Source organism: Schistocerca serialis, chromosome 1, assembly GCF_023864345.2.
Source record: "Schistocerca serialis cubense isolate TAMUIC-IGC-003099 chromosome 1, iqSchSeri2.2, whole genome shotgun sequence".
Taxonomy (NCBI): Eukaryota; Metazoa; Arthropoda; class Insecta; order Orthoptera; family Acrididae; genus Schistocerca; species Schistocerca serialis.
Genome location: NC_064638.1, coordinates 1,046,353,125 through 1,046,380,234, shown reverse-complemented (window position 1 = coordinate 1,046,380,234; position 27,110 = coordinate 1,046,353,125). Strand labels below are relative to the sequence as shown.

The window sequence follows — 27,110 nt, the reverse complement described above, 5'->3', positions numbered from 1 at the left end:
GAAGACCTAGGCTGTAGGGAAGGGACCGTTTGATGTGGAATGGGTGGCAGCTGTCATAATGGAGGTACTGTTGCTTGTTGGTGGGTTTGATGTGGACGGATGTGTGAAGCTGGCCATTGGACAGATGGAGGTCAACGTCAAGGAAAGTGGCATGGGATTTGGAGTAGGACCAGGTGAATGTGATGGAACCAAAGGAGTTGAGGTTGGAGAGGAAATTCTGGAGTTCTTCTTCACTGTGAGTCCAGATCATGAAGATGTCATCAATAAATCTGTACCAAACTTTGGGTTGGCAGGCCTGGGTAACCAAGAAGGCCTCCTCTATATGACCCATGAATAGGTTGGCGTACGAGGCAGCCATCCTGGCACCCATGGCTGTTCCCTTTAATTGTTGGTATGTCTGGCCTTCGAAAGTGAAGAAGTTGTGAGTCAGGATGAAGCTGGCTAAGGTAATGAGGAAAGAGGTTTTAGGTAGGGTGGCAGGTGATCAGTGTGAAAGGAAGTGCTCCATCGCAGCAAGGCCCTGGACATGCGGAATATTTATGTATAAGGAAGTGGCATCAATGGTTGCAAGGATGGTTTCCAGGGGTAACAGATTGGGTAAGGATTCCAGGCGTTCGAGAAAGTGGTTGGTGTCTTTGATGAAGGATGGGAGACTGCATGTAATGGGTTGAAGGAGTTGATCTACGTAGGCAGAGATACGTTCTGTGGGGGCTTGGTAACCAGCTACAACGGGGCGGCCGGGATGATTGGGTTTGTGAATTTTAGGAAGTAGGTAGAAGGTAGGGGTGCGAGGTGTCGGTGGGGTCAGGAGGTTGATGGAGTCAGGTGAAAGGTTTTGTAGGGGGCCTAAGGTTCTGAGGATTCCTTGAAGCTCTGCCTGGACATTAGGAATGGGATTACCTTGTCAAACTTTGTATGTGTTGTTGTCTGAAAGCTGACGCAGTCCCTCAGCCACATACTCCCGACGATCAAGTACCACGGTCGTGGAACCCTTGTCCGCCGGAAGAATGACGATGGTTCGGTCAGCCTTCAGATCACGGATAGCCTGGGCTTCAGCAGTGGTGATGTTGGGAGTAGGATTAAGGTTTTTTAAGAAGGATTGAGAGGCAAGGCTAGAAGTGAGAAAACCCTGGAAGGTTTGGAGAGGGGGATTTTGAGGAAGAGGAGGTGGGTCCCGCTGTGACGGAGGACGGAACTGTTCCAGGCAGGGTTCAATTTGGATAGTGTCTTGGGGAGTTGGATCATTAGGAGTAGGATTAGGATTATTTTTCTTCGTGGCAAAGTGATTTTTCCAGCAGAGAGTAAGAGTGTAAGACAGTAAATGTTTGACAAGGGCTGTTTGGTTGAATTTGGGAGTAGGGCTGCCCTACACAGAAACAAGCACAAGTCTGCTTGTGTCTGTGTATGTGCAGATGGATATGTGTGTGTGTGTGTGTGTGTGTGTGTGTGTGTGTGTGTGCGTGTGTGTGCGCGCGCGCGCGAGTGTATACCTGTCCTTCTTTCCCCCTAAGGTAAGTCTTTCCGCTCCCGGGATTGGAATGACTCCTTACCCTCTCCCTTAAAACCCACATCCTTTCATCTTTCCCTCTCCTTCCCTCTTTCCTGATGAAGCAACCGTTGGTTGCGAAAGCTTGAATTTTGTGTGTCTGTTTGTGTTTGTTTGTGTGTCTATCGACATGCCAGCGCTTATATATAAGAAAGAAAATGTATAATCTTGTTTCTTTTATACCTCCAATAATGCAGAAGACGAATCCTCAGACTTTGATTTTCACCCCCTTGAAATTCCACAAAACTAAGAGTGTCCTCAGTTCATATCTTTTCCACTTGAAATGGATAAACCAGTCACTCTGATTTCAGAAATATGAAAATTATGTAGCCTGCTCATATTCGAACTGTTGTATGCAAGGTTGGTAAATGTTACCATCTTCCTCTTTGGAATAGATAAAGATTCCCCTTTTTTAAAATAGATGTCTTTTACTTAACTGGTAATAATTTTAATTTTAACAATACTGTACATTATTTCTTGTTACAACATATGAAAAGGATAGATGACTACTCAGCTTGTAGAAGAGGCATTGAGTTGTAGGCAGACACAGTGAAAGGACTGGAAGCTTTTGAACAAAAAGTCCTTCTTCTGAATGTTTTCTTTTTCAGATGAAGAACTTTTTTGTCTGAAAGCTTAAATATTTATCAGTGCCGGTCTACAACACAGCACCTCCTCTTTGTAGTGAGCAGCAATCGATATTTTTCACATTGTTGTTACTCCCTCCTGGACTTCTCATTGTTTTATTTCTAGTTACACAGTTTATAATGCTTCATGCCTATGAATGTTTTTGGCTTCATATAAAGGTGCCCTATAAATGATATTTAGAAAATTTCTTACTTAACATCCTGTTACTTCTTTGACCAAGTGAGACAGTGTGATTAAGACAGTTGACTCGTTTTCATGGGGAACAGGTTCCAAACCCTCTCCAGTCATCCTGATATAGGTAGTCTGAAATATCCTTAATGCTGAGATGCCTAAGTATGCAACCATTTTCATGATCAATTATTACGTACTCTGAGTTTGTGCTCTATTATGACAGTGATTGGACATTAAAATCTAATATTTCTTCATTTTTTAATATTTCCTCTTTGTCACAATACCGAACTAGGCTGCTCAGTAGTTAGTACATTCAAGTAGCAACTGGGTAGGAGTATAGTTCAGATCTTGGTCTAACCACTCTGAGTCAGATTTCTTGAAATTGAGCGAGGCAAATGTTGGGGTGGCTTCAGAGGGGCATTATCAATTTCTTTCCCCAACCTTTATCCATCTGAGATTGTACTTCTATGTCTAATAACCTCATTGTTGATGGTATGTTAAACAATAGTTTCCCCTCCCCTTTATTATATGTATTCTAATCAACACAATTTTTTTGTACATCACTGATTAATCATTATTTGAAGCTGTTTTGCATATCATTATCATTTAGTCACTTGACTTGTAACATTGTCATTATTCATTACTTACATAAACATATAGTTTGAACTGTAATGCAGATTTTAAATAAAGTTTTGAAAAGTCTAGAAGCCATTACTTCAGGCAATCATTGTGCAGGCTGGTGATATTTACTTTTGATAGTAGACATAATGTGCCCAGATGGTATTAGAAACATTATAACCACACAAATTGTTTCAGATTGTTTCAATGGGCTTTGATGCTAAAAGAGCAAAACTTGCTCTTAAAAAACATCAAGGAGATGTAGAAAAAGCTGTGGCAACATTAGTCTCATCTGATGCAACAGTGAACAGTTCCACAAATAGTAAGTGTTAGAGCATGTTTTGCATAATATGTAAGGAAAATTTATGTATAAATTAAATATCGTTAAAAACAGTGATGAATAAAATGCAGTGAGGCAGATAGTGACAAACTGATGTACATGAAAGCTTGTGCTCCAACTCTAGTGCCTCATCATCAGTGAGATGTGAAACCCTAATCTTTCTTCTTCCTAAGGTTGGTCTGGTGCATTTCTTCATTCCAGTCACTTGTCAGCTACCCTTTCAATTTCAACATTACCACTGCATCCCACATCAAATATATGCTCATATCTAGACCAGCACCAGCAATTCTTTCCTTTCACCATCCCTTCAACTCCAGTGTTAAGCAGCAACTCATGTTGTAATATGTTTACAACCCTTCTCTCTGTTCACTTCATTTTCTTATTTTGTTAGCATTCTCATTTTCTCTGACAGCTCCTCAGAGATCTGAATAGGGGACTATTTTGCACAGAAGGAACCTATGATGACATTATTAGCAGATTAGTGCAGCTGTATCATATTGCCTTCCACATATCAGTACTGCAGCAGTTAGTCATTTTGACAACACCTGCAGACAGCATAACAGTTGCCGTACAAATCTTCATGATTTCTGCCAAATATGACAATTGGAGGAACTGCTGCTCCTTCCAGGATGAAGCTTCTCTCATGAAGCTTCTCTCTGTACCAATCCCAACGGAAAGGGCTGCTGCTTCTGCTCTGTGAGCCTTATTGACATTTTCTTCACAGTCCATTGCAGTCTTCATTGTAACAGCGGCAAAGGCCCCTGTGATGTACTACTAGCCATGCTAGTCAGGCAAAGGTTTTTTTAAGATGTAACTCCTCCATCATACTTCCGACAGACAGAGTCTGGCCTCAGAATAGAGGGGCAGGTTGGTGGGTTTATACTTCTATCTAAGCTTCTAAAACCATAGGTTCCTTTATTATGAACAGTGCATGAGAAATGAGTTACTGTCAGTTCTTGTCTGTGGGAAATTTAAAATGGAAGATGATTATGTCTGTGAGAATAAATCACCTACTCGCACAATAAAAGAAAATACTAAGAAACATAAAGGCATGGCATTCTTTGGATGACACATACGCGCGTGCACACACACACACACACACACACACACACACACACACACACACACACACACACCATAGAGCCACTATCCTATATAGTTGGGCTGCAGTGCCAAGGGACTACAAAATAAATAAATATATATAATATATATTGTTATTTACAAGTCAGGTTCCATAGGACCACATTGAGGAGCAAATAGCAAAGGTCATCAGACATGTCAGTACATGAAATTGCAACATTAAAGTAATAAAGGATTAAACTTGTGTGTGTGTGTGTGTGTGTGTGTGTGTGTGTGTGTGTGTGTGTATTTGTTAGAAACCTGATCTGCAGTTACCATTTCCTGTGTGCCTGTCTGCTGCTCAGTGCTTTTTCACATTGGCGAGTGGTGATTTCCTTCATATACATAATTATATATAATTGCCTTGCTTTGATCCAATATTCAAAGTAACTTGATCCCAACCATGTATAGTTCTGTCGTAAAGTTTAGTTTATCACTGTGTGTCATCTGCCTTGCTGTTCTCTCTTTTTTTATGCTATGTTGACTGTAAAGTCAATACTGGTTTTCTTTTCAAATGAAGGGAAATGTGATTATGACTTTAAATTCTATGGTTTTAGAGACCCAGGTCACCCCCCCCCACCCCCCACCACCACCACCACCACCACCACCACCACCACCAACCTCAAATGTTACAGTGAACCTATTTTATGAAAAGGTTGGATTGCTACTCACCATATTGCAGAGATATGGATCACAGATAGGCACAACAAAAGATGGTGAAACAAGTAAGCTTGGGCAGAAAGATCATCGTCTGAATTGGACAAAACACACACACACGATCACAGCCTCTGGCTGCCAAGGCCAGACTGTGAGCAGCAGTGTGTGATGGGAAAAGCAGTCTGGGATGGAGAGTGGGAGGGAAAACAGGGTAGGAGTGGGGAACAGTGAAGTGCTGCTTGTAGGAACATACAGGGACAATGTAGAGAGAGGGTAGGGCAGCGAGGTTCAATCGGAAGGTTAGACAGAGGGCAAGGGGAGGGCAGTGGAAAAGGAGAGAAGTAAAAAGACTGGGTGTAGGACAATGACTAATGAAGGTTGAGGCCTGGAGGGTTACAGGAACATAGGCTACATTGCAGGGAGAGTTGCCACCTGTGTAAGAAAGAAAAGCTAGTGTTGCTAGGAAGGATCCAGATGGCATAGGCTATGAAGCAATTATGAAAATGAAGAACATTGTGTTGGGCAGCATGCTAAGCAACTGGATGCTCCAACTGTTTCTTGGCCACAGTTTGTCGGTGGCTATTCATATGTAGAACAGCTTTTTGGTTGTCATATGTGCACAGAATGCAGCACGTTGGTTGCAGCTTAGCTTGTAAATCACGACTGGTTTCGCAGGTAGTCCTGCCTTTGGTGGCTTAGATGATGCATGTGACTGGACTGGAGTGGCTGGTGGTTGTTGTGATGGTATTTGGAAGATGTATGGCACAGGTCTTGCACCTAGGTCTGTTACAGGGATATGAGCTTTGAGGCAAGGGGTTGGGAGCAGGCATTGTGTAGGGATGGGCAAGGATATTGTATAGGTTTAGTGGGCAGCAGATTATCACTGTGGAAGGCATGGAAAGGATAGTGGCTAGAACATTCCTCATTTCAGGGCACAATTAGAGGTAGTTGAAACCCTGGCAGAGAATACAATTCAGTTGCTCCAGGTCTGGCTGGTACTGAGTTATGAGGGGAATGCTCCTCTCTGGCCGGACAGTGTGAATTTTGGAAGTAGTGGGTGACTGGAGAGGTAAGGCATGAAAAATCAGTTTCTGTACAAGATTGGGAGGGTAATTACAGTCTGAGAAAGCCTCAATGAGACCCTTGGCATATTTTGCGAGGGACTGCTCGTCACCACTGATGCGATGGCCATGAATGGCTAGGCTGCATGGAAGGGACTTCTTCATATGGGATGGACGGCAGCTGTCAAAGTGGAGGTATTGCTGGTAGGTTTGATATGGATGGAGGTATTGCTGCAGCCACCTTTGAGGTGGATGTGAACATCGAGGAAGATGTCTTGTTGGGTTGAGGAGGACCAGTTAAAGCAAATGGGGGAGAAGGTGTTGAGGTTATGGAGTACAGGGTGCCCTCATCTCAATCCATATCACACAGATGTCATCGTTGAATCTGAACCAGGTACTTAGAAAGGATTCCTCTAGATGGCCCACGTATAGGTTGACAGAATGGTGCCGTGTGGGTGCCCATTGCTGCTTTGTATTTTTAGGTGATGCCTCTAAAGGAAAAATAGTTGCGTGTGAGAATGTAGTTGGTCATGGTCACTAGGAAGAAGGTTGTAGGTTTGGAATCAGTCAGGCGTTGTGAAAGGTAGTGTTCAACAGCGGCAAGGACAGGGCATTAGGAATGTTAGTGTAAAGGGAGGTGACATCAATAGTGACGAGCAGAGCACCATGTGGTAAAGAAACAGGAACTGTGAAGAGTCAGTGGTGGGAATGGTTGGTATCTTGTATATAAGAGGGTAGGTTGGTGCTAAGAGGCTGAAGGTGTTGGTCTATGAGAGCAGAAATTCTCTCAGTGGGGGCACAGTAACTGGCCACAATGGGGTGCCATGGATGGCTGGGTTTATAGACTTCAGGAAGCATGTAGAAGGTAGCAGTGCGGGGAATGATAGGGGTGAGGAGGGTTTGTAGGTGGATGCATCTGACAGCGGGTGGAGTCCTTCTGCCAGGTAATCCTTGCATTTCAATGTCGGTGGAGCGTTTGTCAGCAGGCAGGTTTATAAGGTGGGGATCAGTTTTTAGGTTGTGGGTTGTATTTCTTTCTGTGGATGTAAGGTTAGCTTGCATGTTGAGGGATTTGGGGAATGATGGTGAGGCAAGGTTCAAGGTTAAGAAATTCAGGAAAGTTAATGGAGTGGTTTTGGAGCTGCAGAGGTGGGGGGGGGGGGGGGGGGGGGGCGGCTAATCTACCCACACCCACCTATTCCCTGCCCTGTTCCCACTCCGGCACTATACACAGCCCTCTCTTCCACCAATCCAACCAGTTTTCTTACTTTTCTTCTTTTCTGCCCCATGGCACTACCGAGAGTGAAGACCATTGTGTTTGGTATATGGCTCTGGCGCATTGTACTGCATCTGCAGCAGCAGTTTGAACATTAGTTGACACCACAGTGACACAATGAACTGTTACTAATTGGTTACTTCAAGGGCAGCTCCAAGCCAGATGCCCTGTAGCATGCATTCCACTGATCCCAAACCACCACTGGTTTTGACTTCAGTGGTATCAAGTGATTGCTCACTGGAGGTCAGAGTGGAGGTGTGTATTGTATCAAACAATAGCTCGCTGGAGGGCAGGGTGGAGGTGTTTTGTTCTTTCTGATGAAAGATGGTTCTGCCTCGGTACCAGTGATGGGCGTGTATTGGTTAGGAGGAGGCCATTTGAGGACCTGCCCTCCCAGTGGCCACCGCCTTCTAGTAGGCACCTTCAGTGCCTGGGAGGGAGGGGAGGGGAGGGGGGAGGGGTTGTTGAAATCGAGAGTTGTGCCTGTGGTAGCATGGCTATTGGTAGGGTTATCTGAGCTGGATTGGTCTCAACTGAGGAGCCAGACAAAATGTTTCCCACAACATAGGGCAGGAAGTTAGCTTCCCTAGAGGAGTAAGCGTAATACAAATACTGGTCCTCCAGGTTGGGGGCTGGGCATGGGGCTAATAAGCCCATACTGTTAAAGAAAAGAATAGTCCGGAAATTCAACAGAAGTCTTGGAAACTGCATGGAAAACATGTATCATGATCCCAGCAAAGAAAACAGATGAAGGGCCTCCCAGTAGCATCTTGCAATGTGAGGACAGTGCTTCAGCCTGGAAAAATGGAAGAAACAGCCAATAAAATTTTAAAAGTTAAATATGATGTCATAGGACTACAGGAAAAAGATGGCTAGGTAATAGGCAGATAGATAAACCTAAGTACTCATTAGTGTATAGTGGACCAGAAGAAAGAACAGGCCAATTCAGACCAGGATTTATAATAACAAGGGAAGTTATGAAAAGACTACTAGAATTTGAACCTATAAATGAAAGGATGTGTAGACTCAGGCTAAGAGGGAAATTTGGAAATGTATCGATAGTAAATGCACATGCACCAACAGAGGAAAGAGGGGATATAATAAAAGAAAAGTGTAAGAAGACTTGGAAAAAGTATGTTACGCAGTACATAAATATTTCCTGTTGCTAGTAGTAAGAAATTGTAATGCAATAATAGGGAAGAGTCAACATCAATATGGATTTTCTGGGAAATATTCACTACATGAAGAAAATAACAACAATGGAAAATGGAAACTGACTATGCCAGTTCACAGCAAGGAATAATATGATTATTAAAAGTACCTGCTTCCCACACAAAAGGATCCATCTGGGCACTTGGAAGTTCACAGTCGATGGTGTACCGTATTTACTCGAATTTAAGCCACACTCGAATCTAAGCCGCACCTGAAAAATGAGACTCAAAATCGAGGAAAAAAAATTTTCCCAAATCTAAGCCGCACCTGAAATCTGAGACTCGAAATTCAAGGTGAGAGAAAAGATTTAGGCCGCACCTCCAAATCGAAACAAAGTTGGCCCATTGTAATATGAGACACAATTTAGGTTGAGAGAATGACGATACAGCTACAGTAGTTTGGTTCGAGTCGTAAGCTTAGCAGTTAAGCTTTACCAGGTAGCCGTTGCTGTGCGTCAGGTGCTCCGTTCGTATTTATAGGGGTACCCTTACTTTTTCATGTGCTTCGTCTGGTTTGAATTGATTTCTTATTTTTCTTTGATCTGATAAGTGCCGTTCTCTTTGTTATAGGTGTTTACGTCCTTCATAGCTGAAAATGCATTACTGTACTGTGTCATGCATTGTTTGTCGCATTTAGATAATGAGTGTTTACGACCTGTCGCCGCTCGCGGCATGGCTTGCTTTTGTGCATGCTACCGACGCTTTAGCGAAACAATGGCAAGAGACTGATATTTGTTGTTACTTACACTGCTGCATTCTTTGATAATGATCAACAAGAACCAAATAATAGACTGCGTGTGATAGAAGATGTTCTGAACGAGAGTTTAGCGAAAATTTTTCTTCATTTGACAATCTTTGCAGGCACCTCTTTAGTACATTACATTCTGTACAGAAATTAGTCATCTTAGATTTAAAAATCTAATCAATTGTCGTGCTTCATTTCTGACTGTATCACTATTCGGCATAAGAATAATACGAATGTAAACATGACATGATATGTATATTCTTCCGCGTTTGTTGTTGTCTCACTCTAGTTTCGTAGTTTATTAGGCAGACAGGATTTAAATGAGATAGCAGCAAACACGAAAGAATACATGGCAAAATGTTTATATTCATATTATTATTATTATTATTATTATTATTATTATTATGGTGAAGAGAATACTGCATGTGATTCACAATTCATAAAAGTTCCCATTAGCAACCATCTCTTCTCACAGGTAGGAAAAATTTCATAATGCAGAGTTGGCCATATGAAAGACATCCCAAACAGTCTTGCCAGTCGGATTTTCGTAGTACATTGAAATGCTGCTACATTCGAAGATGAACAATAGGAATTTGTATTTACTTCGTTGGATAATGTATGAAAATGCAGTGGTCGAAACTCAGGGCGGAGAAAAAAAAGCTCGTCTTCCACCCTTCTTTTTTTTTTTTTTAATTTATTTACTGACGCAAAGGTTTTGGTGCCAGTATTCATCTTTGTGCCTGCAAAGCACTACATATATTCGACGACAGAAGTTAGTTGTGGCAGCACCTACCAACATTTTTCAGAACTTCCGCTTTGCACTCGATTCTAAGCCGCAGGCGGTTTTTTGGATTACAAAAACCGGAAAAAAAAGTGCGGCTTAGATTCGAGTAAATACAGTAGTCAATCAGATTGGCCGTATTTTAGTGGTTGCATGCCACTCCACACCAGTTATAGATGTTTGGAGCTGCAGAGGACTAAACTGTGACTCAGACCACTTTATGATAAAATCAGTCATGAGAGAGGAGATTAACAAATGGAAGATGAACTGGTATACGGACAAACTGAAATCCCACCGGAAGTAAAAAATTTCCAAGTAACAATAAGCAAAAAATTGAGCAGTAAACAGACTGCAGTAGGAATAGACAAAAGATGGAGCAAGATTTAAAAAACCATTACAGATGCTGCAGAAGAAATAGTAGGTATAAGAACAAACATAAGAAGCCAGAAATGGTTTGACGAAGACTGCAGGTCAGCATCAGAGAAAAAGAACAGGGCAAGAATAAAAGTGCTACAGAGAGAAACCAGAAATAATGTGGCATAATATAGAGAATTAAGGAGAACAGCTAACAGACTATGCAAGAGAAAGATAAAAGAGTGGATTAAGAAGAAATTGGAGGGAAAATGTCTATTTTGAGGTATCTGATGTAATGAAAGTATACGGAAAATGTTGAATTACAGGAAAGGAATAAGACATTACCTAACATTTCTTATAAATCAGCAAAATATTATTGTAGAGACTAGTACAAATGCTGCAGTTAGAAAGCAGTCACAAGTGGTTGCATTATTTGAAGGTTTTGATTCTGCCAACACTTGAATGTCAGTCAAAGTGCCCTGCTTCACTACATATGACTCATTGCAGTAATTATTCAAAGGAACAGTAGCGATTAAAATGGGATAAAATTATTCCTATGCAATGGGATATAGAAAATTTTCTTGCTATGATAATGTGTCATGATAAACGATTCCATATTCCTTTCAATACCTGTAACACTAGCAGTCCAATTGTTTGCTGGTTGACACTAGATATGCATTATTTGTGTGTATTTTGTACAGAGGCATTATTATTGTATTATTTTTGTTTTTTGTCCATCTTTATACCATTTGTTTGAATCTGCCAGCAATTTATTGTACTGTTTTTATTTAATAGTTTTCTAGACTTGTATATTAAGGCTAACCAATTTCTGCTGCTTGCAAATTTGCTCTTGGTTTGATGGCCCATGTAAAATAATACTAGCTCTGTAATATCCTGATTGAATATGAAAGCTAAACATTCTAAAAAAGTGGGCTCACATGAATAAAGTTTTGTCGTTGTTGTCTTCAGTCCTGAGACTGGTTTGATGCAGCTCTCCATGCTACTCTATCCTGTGCAAGCTTCTTCATCTCCCAGTACTTACTGCAACCTACATCCTTCTGAATCTGCTTAGTGTATTCATCTCTTGGTCTCCCTCTACGATTTTTACCCTCCACACTGCCCTCCAATGCTTCATTTGTGATCCCTTGATGCCTCAGAACATGCCCTACCAACCGGTCCCTTCTTCTTGTCAAGTTGTGCCACAAACTCCTCTTCTCCCCAATTCTATTCAATACCTCCTGATTAGTTACGTGATCTACCCATCTAATCTTCAGCATTCTTCTGTGGCACCACTTTTCGAAAGCTTCTGTTCTCTTCTTGTCCAAACTATTTATCGTCCATGTTTCACTTCCACACATGGCGGCTACACTCCATACAAATACTTTCAGAAACGACTTCCTGACACTTAAATCTATACTCGATGTTAACAAATTTCTCTTCTTCAGAAACGCTTTCCTTGCCATTGCTAGTCTACATTTTATACCCTCTCTACTTTGACGATCATCAGTTATTTTGCTCCCCAAATAGCAAAACTCCTTTGCTACATTAAGTGTCTCATTTCCTAATCTAATTATCTCAGCATCACCTGACTTAATTCGACTACATTCCATGATCCTCATTTGCTTTTGTTGATGTTCATCTTACATCTTCCTTTCAAGACACTGTCCATTCCATTCAACTGCTCTTCCAAGTCCTTTGCTGTCTCTGACAGATTTACAATGTCATCGGCGAACCTTAAAGTTTTTATTTCTTTTCCATGGATTTTAATACCTACTCCGAATTTTTCTTTTGTTTACTTTACTGCTTGCTCAATATACAGATTGAATATCATCGGGGAGAGGCTACAACCCTGTCTCACTCCCTTCCCAACCACTGCTTCCCTTTCGTGCCCCTCGACTCTTATAACTGCCATCTGGTTTCTGTACAAATTGCAAATAGCCTTTCACTCCCTGTATTTTACCCCTGCCACCTTTAGAATTTGAAAGAGAATATTCCAGTCAACACTGTCAAAAGCTTTCTCTAAGTCTACAAATGCTAAAAACGTAGGTTTGCCTTTCCTTAATCTTTCTTCTAAGATAGGGTGTAAGGTCAGTATTGCCTCACGTGTTCCAACATATCTACGGAATCCAAACTGATCTTCCCCGAGGTCAACTTCTACCAGTTTTTCCATTCACGTTAGTATTTTGCAGCTGTGACTTATTAAACTGATAGTTCGGTAATTTTCACATCTGTCAACACCTGCTTTCCATCTGAGCTCTTGATATTCATACAAGTGGTTCTCTTTTCTCCAAAGGTCTCTTTAATTTTCCTGTAGGCAGTATCTATCTTACCCCTAGTGAGATAACCCTCTACATCCTTACAGTTTTCCTCTAGCCATCTCTGCTTAGCAGTTTTGCACTTCCTGTCAATCTCATTTTTGAGACGTTTGTATTCCTTTTTGCCTGCTTCATTTACTGCATTTTTATATTTTCTCCTTTCATCAATTAAATTCAATATTTCTTCTGTTACCCAGGGATTTCTACCAGCCCTCATCTTTTTACCTACTTGATTGTATGCTGCCTTCACTACTTAATCCCTCAAAGCTACCCATTCTTCTTCTACTGTATTTCTTTCCCCCATTCCTGTCAATTGTTCCCTTATGCTCTCCCTGAAACTCTCTACAACCTCTGGTTTAGTCAGTTTATCCAGGTCCCATCTCCATAAATTCCCACCTTTTTGAAGTTTCTTCAGTTTTAATCTACAGTTCATAACCAATAGATTGTGGTCAGTCCACATCTGCCCCTGAAAATGTCTTACAGTTTAAAACCTGGTTCCTAACTCTCTGTCTTACCATTATATAATCTATCTGATACCTTTTAGTGTCTCTAGGCTTCTTCCATGTATACAACCTTCTTTCATGATTTTTGAACCAAGTGTTAGCTATGATTAAGTTATGCTCTGTGCAAAATTCTACCAGACGGTTTCTCTTTCATTTCTTATCCCCAATCCGTATTCACCTACTATGTTTCCTTCTCTCCCTTTTCCTGCTCTCAAATTCCAGTCACCCATGACTATTAAATTTTCGTCTCCCTTCACTACCTGAATAATTTCTTTTCTCTCATCATACATTTCATCAATTTCTTCATCATCTGCAGAGCTAGTTGGCATATAAACTTGTACTACTGTAGTAGGTGTGGGCTTCGTGTCTATCTTGGCCACAATAATGTGTTCACTATCCTGTTTGTAGTAGCTTACCCGCACTCCTATTTTTTTATTCATTATTAAACCTACTCCTGCATTACCCCTATTTGATTTTGTATTTATAACCCTGTATTCACCTGACCAACAGTCTTGTTCCTCCTGCCACCGAACTTCACTAATTCCCACTATATCAAACCTTAACCTATCCATTTCCCTTTTTAAATTTTCTAATCTACCTGCCCGATTAAGGGATCTGACATTCCACGCTCCGATCCGTAAAACGTCAGTTTTATTTCTCCTGATAACGACGTCCTCCTGAGTAGTCCCCGACCGGAGATCCAAATGGGGGACTATTTTACCTCCGGAATATTTTACCCAAGAGGACGCCATCATCATTTAATCATACAGTAAAGCTGCATGGCCTTGGGAATAATTACAGCTGTAGTTTCCCCTTGTTTTCAGCCGTTCGCAGTACCAGCACAGCAAGGCCGCTTTGTTTAGTGTTACAAGGCCAGATCAGTCAATCATCCAGACTGTTGCTCTTGCAATTACTAAAAAGGCTGCTGCCCCTCTTCAGGAACCACACGTTTGTCTGGCCTCTCAATAGATACCCCTCCGTTGTGGTTGCACCTACGGTACGGCCACCCGTATTGCCGAGGCACGCAAGCCTCCCCACCAATGGCAAGGTCCATGGTTCATGGGGGGGAATAAAGTTTTAGTCATAGTAAATTGTATACTATCATAACCACAGGGTCATACACATCAGAATGAGTTGTCTTGGGACAGCTCTTTTACTATACTGGACAGCCTGCGATTATTCTGGGATGTGAATGTAGAGCTATCAGATGTAATTTGAAAGACAGTATTCACATACGCTAATGTAATAAATGTGAGCATCCTGCTGGAAATCCACACTTTCCTGACACTGTAGGGATGGCAACAGTATGGGATGATGAATTTCTTCTGGCTGTAGCCTAGGCTAAACAAATAGCATAGTTGTGTGGTCACCACAGTATGATGCCAGAGTTGGTTTTGTAGGTCACTGTTGAACTCCAATTGTTGAAACTCTCTTAATTGTGCAAACTTTCAATGTGACAGTCACTGACGCTGAACAGGAGTAGCTGTCTTTATTAATCACAACTTTGTGTCATTCATCTTTTGCTGCGTGATAGGGAGGAGTGCCTGGTGATGACATGTAAGAGACCATATTAGAGGTATGCTGAAAAATCGAATTGGCAGTTTCAGGGAGAGACATTGATCTGTTTGTATAATTGTGTGAACCTGCATTCAGTGAAACTGTTAGGAATGGTGTGCAGTTCCTTGGAACCCACTTCTGTAGGTAATGTGAAAATAGAAATAATTTAAAGGGACACAGAAGTAGTCACTTTTATTACCTCTCCCACATTTGTGAACGGTAAGGGAATAACATTATACATTGTAGTAAGAAGTACTCTTTGCCGTGTACCACTATTTGATTTGAGGACATTTGACTAAGATGTATGAGGCCTTATAAATTTAGAGGTGGTACTGGAAGGGTTTAATAATCATAATTTCTAATAAAAATTCTGCTATAGAGAGAGCTCCAGTTTTTAAAAACTTCTCTCACCATGTTTATCAAAATCATTTTGATCCTGTTAAATTTCAACAACTATACTCCGTTCACCATAAGAATAAACCTGATGTAAACAAACACAAATGTGATGATTGGTCAGGAGCCATGGCATACATACATAGGTGGTGTTACGCTCTTGGAGTAGGTCCTACTTGTGTGTTAGGTATATTATTACTAAGTTGCGTTAAATGAAACTTTAAGATATTCAAATGTATTAACAGCAATCAACATTTTTCTTAATTACTCTTTGGTTATGTAGTTTTTATTTCAAAAATTGTGTATAGTCACAGCCTCTTCACTGTTGCTCTCTGATTGTCACAGTGTTCCTGTCCTGTAGTAAAACACGTGTGTGGAACACGGTGTAAAAGTGCTAAGAAATAGATTGTTCATAATGTTTCTCATAAATTTAGAGGTAAAATCAGCATTGAAGTTTTCTGGGGGACTGTATTAGGTACAGTTGCAACATAAATGCAAGTTGATGTACAGCAGAATCGATAGCGTAAGAGCTCAGTAACTTATTGTAGCACATGGTTCCCTGGTTCAAGTCTCGCCTGAGTCCCCCCCCCCCCCCCCCTCCTCCCCTCATTCAGTTTGAATTACCTACATCTACATTGTAAAATTCATCATCAATTTAATGAGTAATGCACATCTTTTTGTTTTTAATTACATATTGCATGTGAAATTCCTTTTTTCATTTGAAATATAAATTCTCAATTATCGATATTTTATGAAAGTCAGTTAACAAAGGTTGCTTAAATTATGAAGACATAACAATTTAATTTTTTAAGACAAAAATGAGGAACTAAGTACTCTTTATTCGGACTATGTCTATTGTCTTATACCACAGACATGTTGTAGGAACATGAAAAACAATCATTTTCACAGCATTGAGTGCACCATACACATGCTGCATTTTTATGTTTGCCTCTGTACCAGTCCAATATGAACTCAACAGAACTGATCTGGAGCCAAGTTAAGGTATTTGTCCCAAGAAATAACAAGATTATTAAGCTGCCAGACCTACTGCACCAAACACATGCAGCTTTTTCTTGTTACTGCCGAACGTTGGTGGGTTATAGAACAACACGTCATAAAAGAAGAGGAGAAAATGCGGTTATTAATGTAACAGATGACAGTTGCAGTACCGAAATGTATTTCTCAAATTCGGATAAGGAAGGAGTTAAGAGATTACCAGGCAACTGACTGTAATTAATACCTTTAGTGGCTTCAGTATTCAGCAGTACGGTGAAATCCCTGCAGTGTTCTTTTGCATCACACATGGCTTTCTCAGAAAAATTGCGCTGTCTTCAAGTTAGGAATTTCCGTCACTTTTGTTTCTGATTATAATACTATGTCAAATGAGAATGAGAGCATTTTATGCTTCCCGTCTGGTCACCTAAGAAGCCCGCAGTAGTGCTAGAGTTTTGCTGAATATTATTTCATTCTCTTTAAAAATTAAATGACATTTGAAGCTATTGTGCTTCTTTGCCCATCTCTTTTTAGACCTGAACTGCAACTGCTCACATCATTGCAGGCTAGTTGGAATGCTGGTTGGCCATTGCTGTCCAGGTTTAATGTGCTATTAAAGCTGTTGTCCCACACATTATCACTCAATCTGTGTGCGTGTAACACAGCATAAAACGTATCCTTATGATCGTACGTGACTGTACTGGTCACAACTTGGCTTCCACTCCACGTGAAACGAAATCGAATGAGAGGCAAGCAAACGCAGAAGAATACATGGCATAATGTTTACACCAGGTTTATTCTTATTGCTGAACAGAGTATGATGACTCTTGTTTCCAGACGCTATTTAGAGTGTGCAAGTGCACTGGTGACATGATTGTACAGTATTTGCATTAAAATGTGCTTGTAAAGAGAAGGAATGTGTGTACTGTGTGACAGATTATTTTAATACATTGGCATTTCCCAGGTGTTTCAGATAGTTCGGATGAAAGCAGCAGCAGCAATAACAGTAGCAGCAACCCTAGCACAAGTAGCAGCTCTCAAAGCCTTCAGCGTGAGGAAGAATTAAAAGCATATGAACGCCTGTCTGAAGGAATTTCATCCCAGGAACATGATGAATACCTTGACAGCACTCTGGAACAGGAAGAAGCTTTCCTCAGACAGTATAAAGCACTTTTGTCAGATGACAGCTGAACAAAATGTGTGTGTTTGTATCTTTGGCCTCTGAAGATATTTTTGTACTTAAATCTAGCCATTATCTTGAGTGATATTGCTGAATTCCTTTTTAACTACCTGTGATACACATATACTTTTGTAGCTGAAATCATGTGATTTTTGTTTTAGATAATAACTGCTGAGAAATTGTATTGCAGCTGCCTTTATTTTATACTCTTTCATTGTCTGTAAGACTGTGCTATTGCTTTAAAAAGTCCTGGAAGATTGGTGGTGCAAACTAGAGAATAGGTGAAAGAGTAGGAAGTTATAAACATTTGGTATACAACTATTTATGTGAATAACACAGCTGGCATAAAAGTTTAATTATGTTGGCAACTTGACAAAGAAAAGGCAGTTACCTGGAATTAGTTATTTTTGTCTCATAAATAAGCCTGACAGCGAGAAGCTCCTTCTGCAGTGATTAGTAATCATAGACAAAAGAACCTTCATGCTTATGAATAGACTTAAATAACTGTCTTTTATTATAATTTGTATTTGTAATAAAAGATTACAAGGGTTTTAATATTTTCATGTTTAATGTTTTCTGCCAACGAAATACAAACACCTTTATTTCTGATTTCCTTAACGCTTTTTAGCTGTCTTTTGTATGCATTTGATGCATTATGAATTTCCCAGAAAATGGTATTTATCACAAATTGACAATAAGAGATGCTATGATGGGAAAGATATTTAAAATTGGCAACACATTCATTGAGTTGTAGAGGAAACACTTACCAACTTCAGCGTAATATTTTTATAACCTTAGGATTGCATATACAACAATCTAGTATTCAGAGGTAAAACATTGCTACATGTAATAACATATTTTCATACAACCTTTAGATTGTGTTTAAAACAAATCAAACTTTTACGCATTTCAGTAATAGAAATACTTCCATGGAATAGGAGAAGTTTTCAAGAAGAATTTTTTTAGCTTGTTTCCAAATTTTGCTTTGCTACCCATTAGACATTTTATATCCCAAGGTAAGTGATCAAAAATTTTAATTGCAGCATTGTGCACCCCTTTTTGTGCTAAAGACAACCTTAATGTGGAGTAATCAATCTCACTTTTCCTTCTCACCATATAGCGGAAATGCTGAGTCGCAGGTAGGCACAACAGAAAGACTGTCACAAATAAAGCTTTCGGCCAGTAAGGCCTTTGTCAAAAATACACACACACACACACACACACACACACACACACACACACACGCACGCAACTGCAGTCTCATCTGTTTTTGACGAAAGCTTTACTGATCAAAAGCTTTATTTGTGTCAGTCTTTTGTTGTGCCTACCTGCGACTTAGCATCTCCACTATATGGCAAGTAACAACTTTCCTTTTCATAATATTGTTAAATTTCACACTGGATTTTCCATTGGTTGATTTACTTTTTCTGCTAGTATTGTAATTAAGTACATCACTGTTCCTTTTGAACTGTGGTGGATTATTTACAACAAGCTCCATGAGGGAATAAATATACTGTGAAGCAGTAGTCAGAAGGCCCATATCCTTAAACAGATATCTACAACATGAATCTGGGTGAGCACCACAAATTATTCTTACAACATGTTTTGGAGGTATGAAGACTTTCCTTCTTAAAGATGAGTTATCCCAAAACATAATTCCATATGACATTATTGAATGTCTCTCGTCAGATTTGCAATGATTCTAAGTACAAATGTAGATGAACTAAGTTGTTATAGGTGTTCCATAATGTGCTTTTTCCAGTTTAAATGCTCACCATTATGGATACCTAAAATTTTTGAAGTTTCAACGCAATTTATTATTTCCTCAACACTTGTTACATTTATCATTGGTGTAGTATCGCTTGATGTGCAGAACTGAATATGTTGTTTCTTCTTAAAATATAAAGTGAGACCATTCACAGAATCGGTCATAAGAACACTGTTTACTGTTTCCTCTTTTTCTGTATGTGTGCTTTATAATACTAATGTCATCTGCAAAAAGAACTAATTCTGCTTGTTGTATACTGACTACGCCATTATAGTCCTCACGTAGAAGAAACATTTCCACTCTAGAGCAAATCTCTGGTACTAAAACCAGAGGGTATACACCTCAGGACAACTGGGGAATCCAGGAAAAATCCAAGATAAACTCTGGAATTTTTTGAATTCTCGGAATTTTTCATTATTTTAATTTTAAGTTAAATTTTTGTAATTTTGACTGGTAAGAATTGATATTCTAACAAAAAATTTTACTTCAGCCCACTACTGCAGAATAATACTGCAGTAGTAAAACATAAACAAGAGAACAATGTTAATAGGAAGAAGACTGTTCAGTACTTGGTAACAACAAGCTGCTTTCACTGACCATAACGTTACAACTGTTAACAGTTCTAACGGGTCACGGGAAAATATTGGTGGTTTGAGAAGCATTTCTTTCAAAACAAATTTTATCTAAAAACAAAGATGATGTGACTTACCAAACAAAAGTGCTGGCAGGTCGATAGACACACAAAATTCAAGCTTTCGCAACAAACGGTTGCTTCATCAGGAAAGAGGGAAGGAGAGGGAAAGACGAAAGGATATGGGTATTAAGGGAGAGGGTAAGGAGTCATTCCAATCCCGAGAGCGGAAAGACTTACCTTAGGGGGAAAAAAGAACAGGTATACACTCGCGCACACACATACTTAACCATCCGCACATACACAGACACAAGCAGACATTTGTAAAGGCAAAGAGTTTGGGCAGAGTTGTCAGTCAAGGCGGAAGTACAGAGGCAAAGATGTTGTTAAAAGACAGGTGAGGTATGAGCGGCGGCAAATTGAAAGTAGCGGAGACTGAGGCCTGGCGGATAACGAGAAGAGAGGATATACTGAAGGGCAAGTTCCCATCTCCGGAGTTCTGACAGGTTGGTGTAAGTGGGAAGTATCCAGATAACCCGGACGGTGTAACACTGTGCCAAGATGTGCTGGCCGTGCACCAAGGCATGTTTAGCCACAGGGTGATCCTCATTACCAACAAACACTGTCTGCCTGTGTCCATTCATGCGAATGGACAGTTTGTTGCTGGTCATTCCCACATAGAAAGCTTCATAGTGTAGGCAGGTCAGTTGGTAAATCACGTGGGTGCTTTCACATGTGGCTCTGCCTCTGATCTTGTACACCTTCCGGGTTACAGGACTGGAGTAGGTGGTGGTGGGAGGGTGCATGGGACAGGTTTTACACTGGGGGCCGTTACAAGGGTAGGGGCCAGAGGGTAGGGAAGGTGGTTTGGGAATTTCATAGGGATGAACTAAGAGGTTACGAAGGTTAGGTGGACAGTGGAAAGACACTCTTGGTGGAGTGGGGAGGATTTCATGAAGGATGGATGTCATTTCGGGGCAGGATTTGAGGAAGTCGTATCCCTGCAGGAGTGTCACATTCAGAGTCTGATCCAGTCCCGGAAAGTATCCTGTCACAAGTGGGGCACTTTTGGGGTTCTTCTGTGGGAGGTTCTGGGTTTGAGGAGATGAGCAAGTGGCTCTGGTTATTTGCTTCTGTAACAGGTCGGGAGGGTAGTTGCGGGATGCAAAAGCTGTTTTCAGGTTGTTGGTGTAATGCTTCAGGGATTCCGGACTGGAGCAGATTCGTTTGCCACGAAGACCTAGGCTGTAGGGAAGGGACCGTTTGATGTGGAATGGGTGGCAGCTGTCATAATGGAGGTACTGTTGCTTGTTGGTTGGTTTGATGTGGACGGACGTGTGAAGCTGGCCATTGGACAGGTGGAGGTCAACGTCAAGGAAAGTAGCATGGGATCTGGAGTAGGACCAGGTGAATCTGATGGAACCAAAGGAGTTGAGGTTGGAGAGGAAATTCTGGAGTTCTTCTTCACTGTGAGTCCAGATCGTGAAGATGTCATCAATAAATCTGTACCAAACTTTGGGTTGGCAGGCCTGGGTAACCAAGAAGGCCTCCTCTAGACGACCCATGAATAGGTTGGCGTACGAGGCGGGCATCCTGGCACCCATGGCTGTTCCATTTAATTGTTGGTATGTATGGCCTTCGAAAGTGAAGAAGTTGTGGGTCAGGATGAAGCTGGCTAAGGTAATGAGGAAAGGGGTTTTAGGTAGGGTGGCAGGTGATTGGATATATTTTTCCCACATGGAATGTTTCCCTCTATTATATTCATATCATTAAAATAAATTTTATTTTACACAAGATGAGTTATGTTACATCTGAGAATGCGTGATGAATTTTTTAAGTTGTGGTGCAATTGACTCTTATTCTAAACTTAACACTTTCAGGACTAGCCACTTACAAAAATTTTGGACCTAGAAGACGAGCCATTTATGTCATTATTTAAAATTTTACTGTCACATTTGTGACAGTAAAAAGAAAAGCAGAAATTTTTGACGACCAGTATTCTATGTGGAAGCTTACCTTTTCATGTAGCCATACAGTATGTATAAACAATTGACCCTTTGTATTTGTGTGTTCGCACTACTTAACATCATGATGTTATTGACTGAATGCCTTTTGTGCCCTATCTTCTGAATATCTGCTGTCATTGGCTGTCGAGATCACGTGATATGAGCTACGGTTGGCTGCCAAAAGCACATTGTGCAATGCAATCTCGATTGCAGTGCTCCAGGAGTCCCCATGCTGATGTAGTGGAATCCATAGTTCTACTTTTGTAATACCAAAGTATGCATTTACATGTTTCCATGTACCAGAGATCTTTCTAAAATGCCTTGTTTTTTGCTGGATTTTGTTTCCTAAAGTGCCGGGAAGTTCTGCATCGGTGTGTAAAACTTTTACCACTCCGAGCTCCGATGGAAAGTATATTGTCAGTTGTTGTTGTTGTTGTTGTTGTTTTCAGTCCAAAGACTGGTTTGATGCAGCTCTCCATGGTACTCTATCGTACATGAGTCTCTTCATCCATGAGTAACTATTGCAACCTACATTCCTCTGAATCTGCTTACTGTATTCTTCTCTTGGTCTGCCTCTAAAGACTTTTACCCCTCATGCTTCCCTCCAGTACTAAATTGGTAATCCCTTGTTGCCTCAGAATGTGTCCTACCAACCAATCCCTTCTTCTAGTCAGATTGTGCCACAAATTCCTCTTCTCCCCAGTTCTATTTAGTACTTCCCCATTAGTTATGTGATCTGCTCGTATAATCTTCAGCAGTCTTCTGCACCACATTTCTATTATCTTCTTGTCTAAACTGTTTGTCATCTGTGTTTCACTTCCATACATGGCTACACTCCATACAAATACTTTCAGAAAAGGCTTCCTGACACACTGGATGTTAACAAATTTCTTCAGAAATTCTTTTCTTGACTTTGCCAGTCCAAAATTTATACCCTCTACTTCGACCATCATCAGTTATTTTGCTGCCCAAATAGCAAAACTCATCTACTACTTTGAGTGTATCATTTCCTAACCTAATTCTCTCTGCATCACTGATTTAATTTAACTACATTCCATTATCCTTGTTTTGCTTTCGCTGATGTTCATCTTATAGCCTCCTTCCAAGACACCGTCCATTCCGTTCAATTGCTTTTCCAAGTCCTTTGCTGTCTCTGACAGAATTACAATGTCAGTGGCAAACCTCAGAGTTTTTACTTCTTCTCCCTGGACTTCAGTTCCTACTCCAAATTTTTCTTTTGTTTCCTTTACTGCTTGCCCAGTAGACAGATTGAATAACACAGGGGATAAGCAACAACCCTATCTCACTCAATTCTCAACAACAGCCTCACTTTCGTGCCCCTCAACTCATAACTGCCATCTGGTTTCCGTACAAATTGTAAATAGCCTTTCACTACCTGTATTTTACCCCTGCCAACTGTAGAATTTCAGAGAGGGTATTCCAGTCAACATTGTAAAAAGCTTTTTCTAAGTCGACAAATGTTATAGTTGTAGTTTTGCATCTACAAATGTAGTTTTACCTTTCCTTAACTTATATTCTACGAGAAGTCATTAAAGTCAGTATTGCCTCGGGTCTTCCTACATTTCTCCGGAATCCAAATGAATCTTCCTCGAGGTCACCTTCTACTACCTTTTCCATTCTTCTGTAAAGAATTCTTGTTAGTATTTTGCAACTATGACTTACTAAACTGTGCCCACCATACTTAAAATAGCTTTTCTTCACCCTCCCAGTATCCACAATATCCTTGTCAGACCCTATGCTCCTTCTGCACCCATCTCCCTGCCCTATGGCTCCTACCCCTGCGACCAACTTCAGTGCAAGACCCATCATGTGCACCCTTCTACAACCATCTATTCCAGCTTTGTAATTGGCAAAATACATACTATCAATGGGAGAGCCACCTGTGAAATGACGCATCATATACCAGCTGTTATGTAAACACTGTTCAGCCCTTTACATCAGCATGACTACCACCCAGTTATCAGTCAGGATGGATGGGCATAGACAGAGGGCATATATGGGCAACACACAATATCCTGTTGCAGAGCATGCTGTACAACATGACAGTCAGGACCTCGGTGCCTGTTTCTCTACATGCACCATCTGGATTCTTCCCCCAGACACCAGTTTCTCAGAACTCCGGAGGTGGGAACTAGCACTACAACATGTTCTTGGTTCTCGCCACCCACCTGGCCTCAATTTTCGTTAATTCCTTCTGTCTCAGCATTTATTCACAATAACTGCTCATTTCTTCACTCCATTTCAGTTTTCTACATCTTTCATTTTGTGACTTGTCTATTTTTCACTGTCCCCCTCTCACCTCTGTTACATACAGTGCACTTAGCTTTTCACTCTTAACTTAATTTTCAGTAAGTTACAACAAACCTGAACAAAAAGGTTATCACACAACCTAAACACCCTACGCTGAGCAGAGTACCAGGTACATTTAATAAATAATGCACATATTGGTATTACTGAGGATTGTTTGATGCAACATAAACAGATGTTGTTGGGAGATTGAGAAAGATGTGTTTTTGTTTTTTTGGTGTTTACTCTAATACAAAATTGGCAAGAGATAGAAATGGACACTGCAGACTCGGGTAATGTGACTGCTGAAGACCAAGGGTCATACATCAAGACCAAAACTTTATGTGGAAAAAACCTGACAGAAATCCACGGTGCATTAAGTGAAGCCTAAGGTGAGTTTACAGTGGACCTTAGTACAGTTTCACACTGGGTTAATCATTTTTGATGATGATGATAATCCAGGACCCAGAAGGCCAAAACTGTCAATAGATGAAGGAAGTGTGAAACTTGTCGCAGATGTTGTTGAAGAGGATTGCAGTGCAATTTGTGACAAACTCTTTGAAGCCACAGGAATTCCCATAACAGTTTTCCGTATTCTGACAAATGATTTAAAAAGAGAAAAATTTCTGCAAGATGGGTCTAACATTGTATGATTGCTGAAGAGAAGCAGAAATGCTTGGGCGTTGCAATCTTGCTGAAACAATAATTAAACCGTGAAGTCAAGGATTCTTGTGTCGAATTGTCACTATTGATTAAACATAGATTACAAATGGAGTTGAAATCACAGTTCAGTGAGTGGAGAGTTTAGATTCTTCGCTTCCAAATAAAAATTTCGACACAATCAACACTTGAGCGAATAACTATAACCAAGGAATCTTAACGAGAAAGAGTCCCATGTGGAACAAGTGTCACAGCTGAAAAATGCGCAAAACCCAGCCTCAGTTGCCCAATGCTGGGCCACACATTCTCCATGACAGTGCTCACCTGCATATCAGCAATGTTACAACCCAAAAACTCCACGAATATGGACAGGAAGTGTAGCCATATTCTCCTTATAGCCCGGACATGTGTCCGCCAGACATTGATCTGTTTCCAAAGTTGAAAAAAACTATGTTTGGACATCATTATCTTCCTCTAGAAGAGCTTTCTTGCACTGTTACCCTATGGATTCAAAGATGAACAGAAGTGATGTCCTGGAATGAATACTACAGCTTCCAGTATGTTGGGATTCAGTCATAGAGAATCAGGGAGATTATATTGAAGGACTGTAAAGAGATATTGAAAAAAAAAAAAAAAAAAAAAAAAAAAAAAAAAAACAAGTAAGTAAAAAAATTTGTGTGCATTATTCATGAAATGTCCCTCATAAATAAAATTGAATTTGAAGACTACTTATCTTGTTTGCTGTGATGTCCACATTTTTGATCATCACACATCTGGTTTCGGATCCAAAAATTCAATTTCTGTCCATGCAGTTTGGCTTCTGCATTTCATTCCACAGACTTAATTTGTGTTAGTTGGATTCTATTTGTAATTTCATATTCTAATTTTTGCACATTCATAGTACCTGAAAGCTAAAACATTAGCCCTTTGTCCAGTGTTACCACAGGTCACAGCTCCTCCACCACATTTTTACATTTCTTTTTGCATTTTGGATGGCACTTACATATTCCATTCACTTTGAAATGTAATGTGATTGATAAAGGTAAACGTTTATATCGGTAGTGTAAGTCAGTAATAAATAACACTTAGCTTAAATGTGCTCATGGTCCTGGAGATCTTGCCAAGAACTGAATTCACATTTTAGGTTTGTACTACGTGTAATGTTAAATAACGTCAGGATGTGTCAAGAAATCTTTAAAAACATTTTATTTCACAATACGACACAGTTCAACATTGTGGAAGTTAGAACAACAGTGAGTCCCACCTTTCATAACTTGATTGGTTATATACATTTCATGACAATTGTAACATTGTCGATAGCGTTGGTTTTACATGTTAAATTAAAAATCATCTTATATCATTCTATCAGTACATACAATTCAGTGTGAATAACAAGTTATGACAGGAACTTACATCAAATATGCAACACAAACAATGCTTTTTACGGTTTTGATAATTACACAATAAATAAACTGGGTAGAGAATTCCTACCATATTTTAGACACTGAACAAACTTTTTTATTAGTATTACCAGAAGTTCTGACATTTAAACAAAAAGTAGATTTTAGTCATTTACCCAAGGCTTCTCACTGACAATAACTCATAAAAATTGAAAAAGAGATCTGAATTTATTTTCAATAAATACTTTGTTCCCAATACTGTGAGACATGATTAATACATACACACTTCTGAGTTGTATTTTTTTTTTTTTTTTTTTTTTTTTTTTTTTTTTTTTTTTTTTTTTTTTTTTTTTTTTTTTAGTAAACTATGAAAATTTGTAACTTTTTGTGAATTTCAGAATTATGTTTTGAAAATATGAATAGTCACAGGATGTTAATTGACTTGAGAAATGATGAAGTGGTAGGATTGCTATGATGTTAATGCATTAAATCCTTAAACTGTCAAAATATTTATATGTAAAAGTGGAAGAATCTGAAATTTTTTGGTTATTTAGAAATTATTTTCCCCCAAAACCCCCATTCTGAATGTTATAAAAATTTCATGGTATGTTTGTTGGTCATTGTACTTAGGGAATATACAATCAGAGTGGGCAATACTTGTCTGTACAAAATGTGGGAAATTTTTTGGATTGATCTAGCTCTACTCTCAAAGTCAAAAAATAATGGACACTTAAATATTTAAACTGAACGCTGGTTTTAAATGAATGTCATGCAAAACTGGTATTTCTGAATCAAAATAATTACTTTACAACATTATAAGTGAGTGGGAAAACAGTTCATAATTTTTTCGAAAGCATTTTATAACAGAAAGAG

At 39.9% G+C, this 27,110-nt stretch overlaps 1 protein-coding gene across 1 annotated transcript in view; it reads left to right on the top strand.

Annotated features, from left to right (window-relative positions):
• LOC126414756 (NEDD8 ultimate buster 1-like) overlaps positions 1–18,022 on the top strand; it is a 122,540-nt gene extending 104,518 nt beyond the window's left edge. Inside the window, exons 10-11 of the mRNA XM_050083375.1 lie at positions 3,179–3,302; positions 17,250–18,022. Coding sequence (XP_049939332.1) covers positions 3,179–3,302; positions 17,250–17,476 — 351 coding nt within the window. The 3' untranslated portion in view covers positions 17,477–18,022. The remainder of the gene's footprint in view (positions 1–3,178; positions 3,303–17,249) is intronic.
• The last annotated feature ends 9,088 nt before the right edge of the window (positions 18,023–27,110 follow it).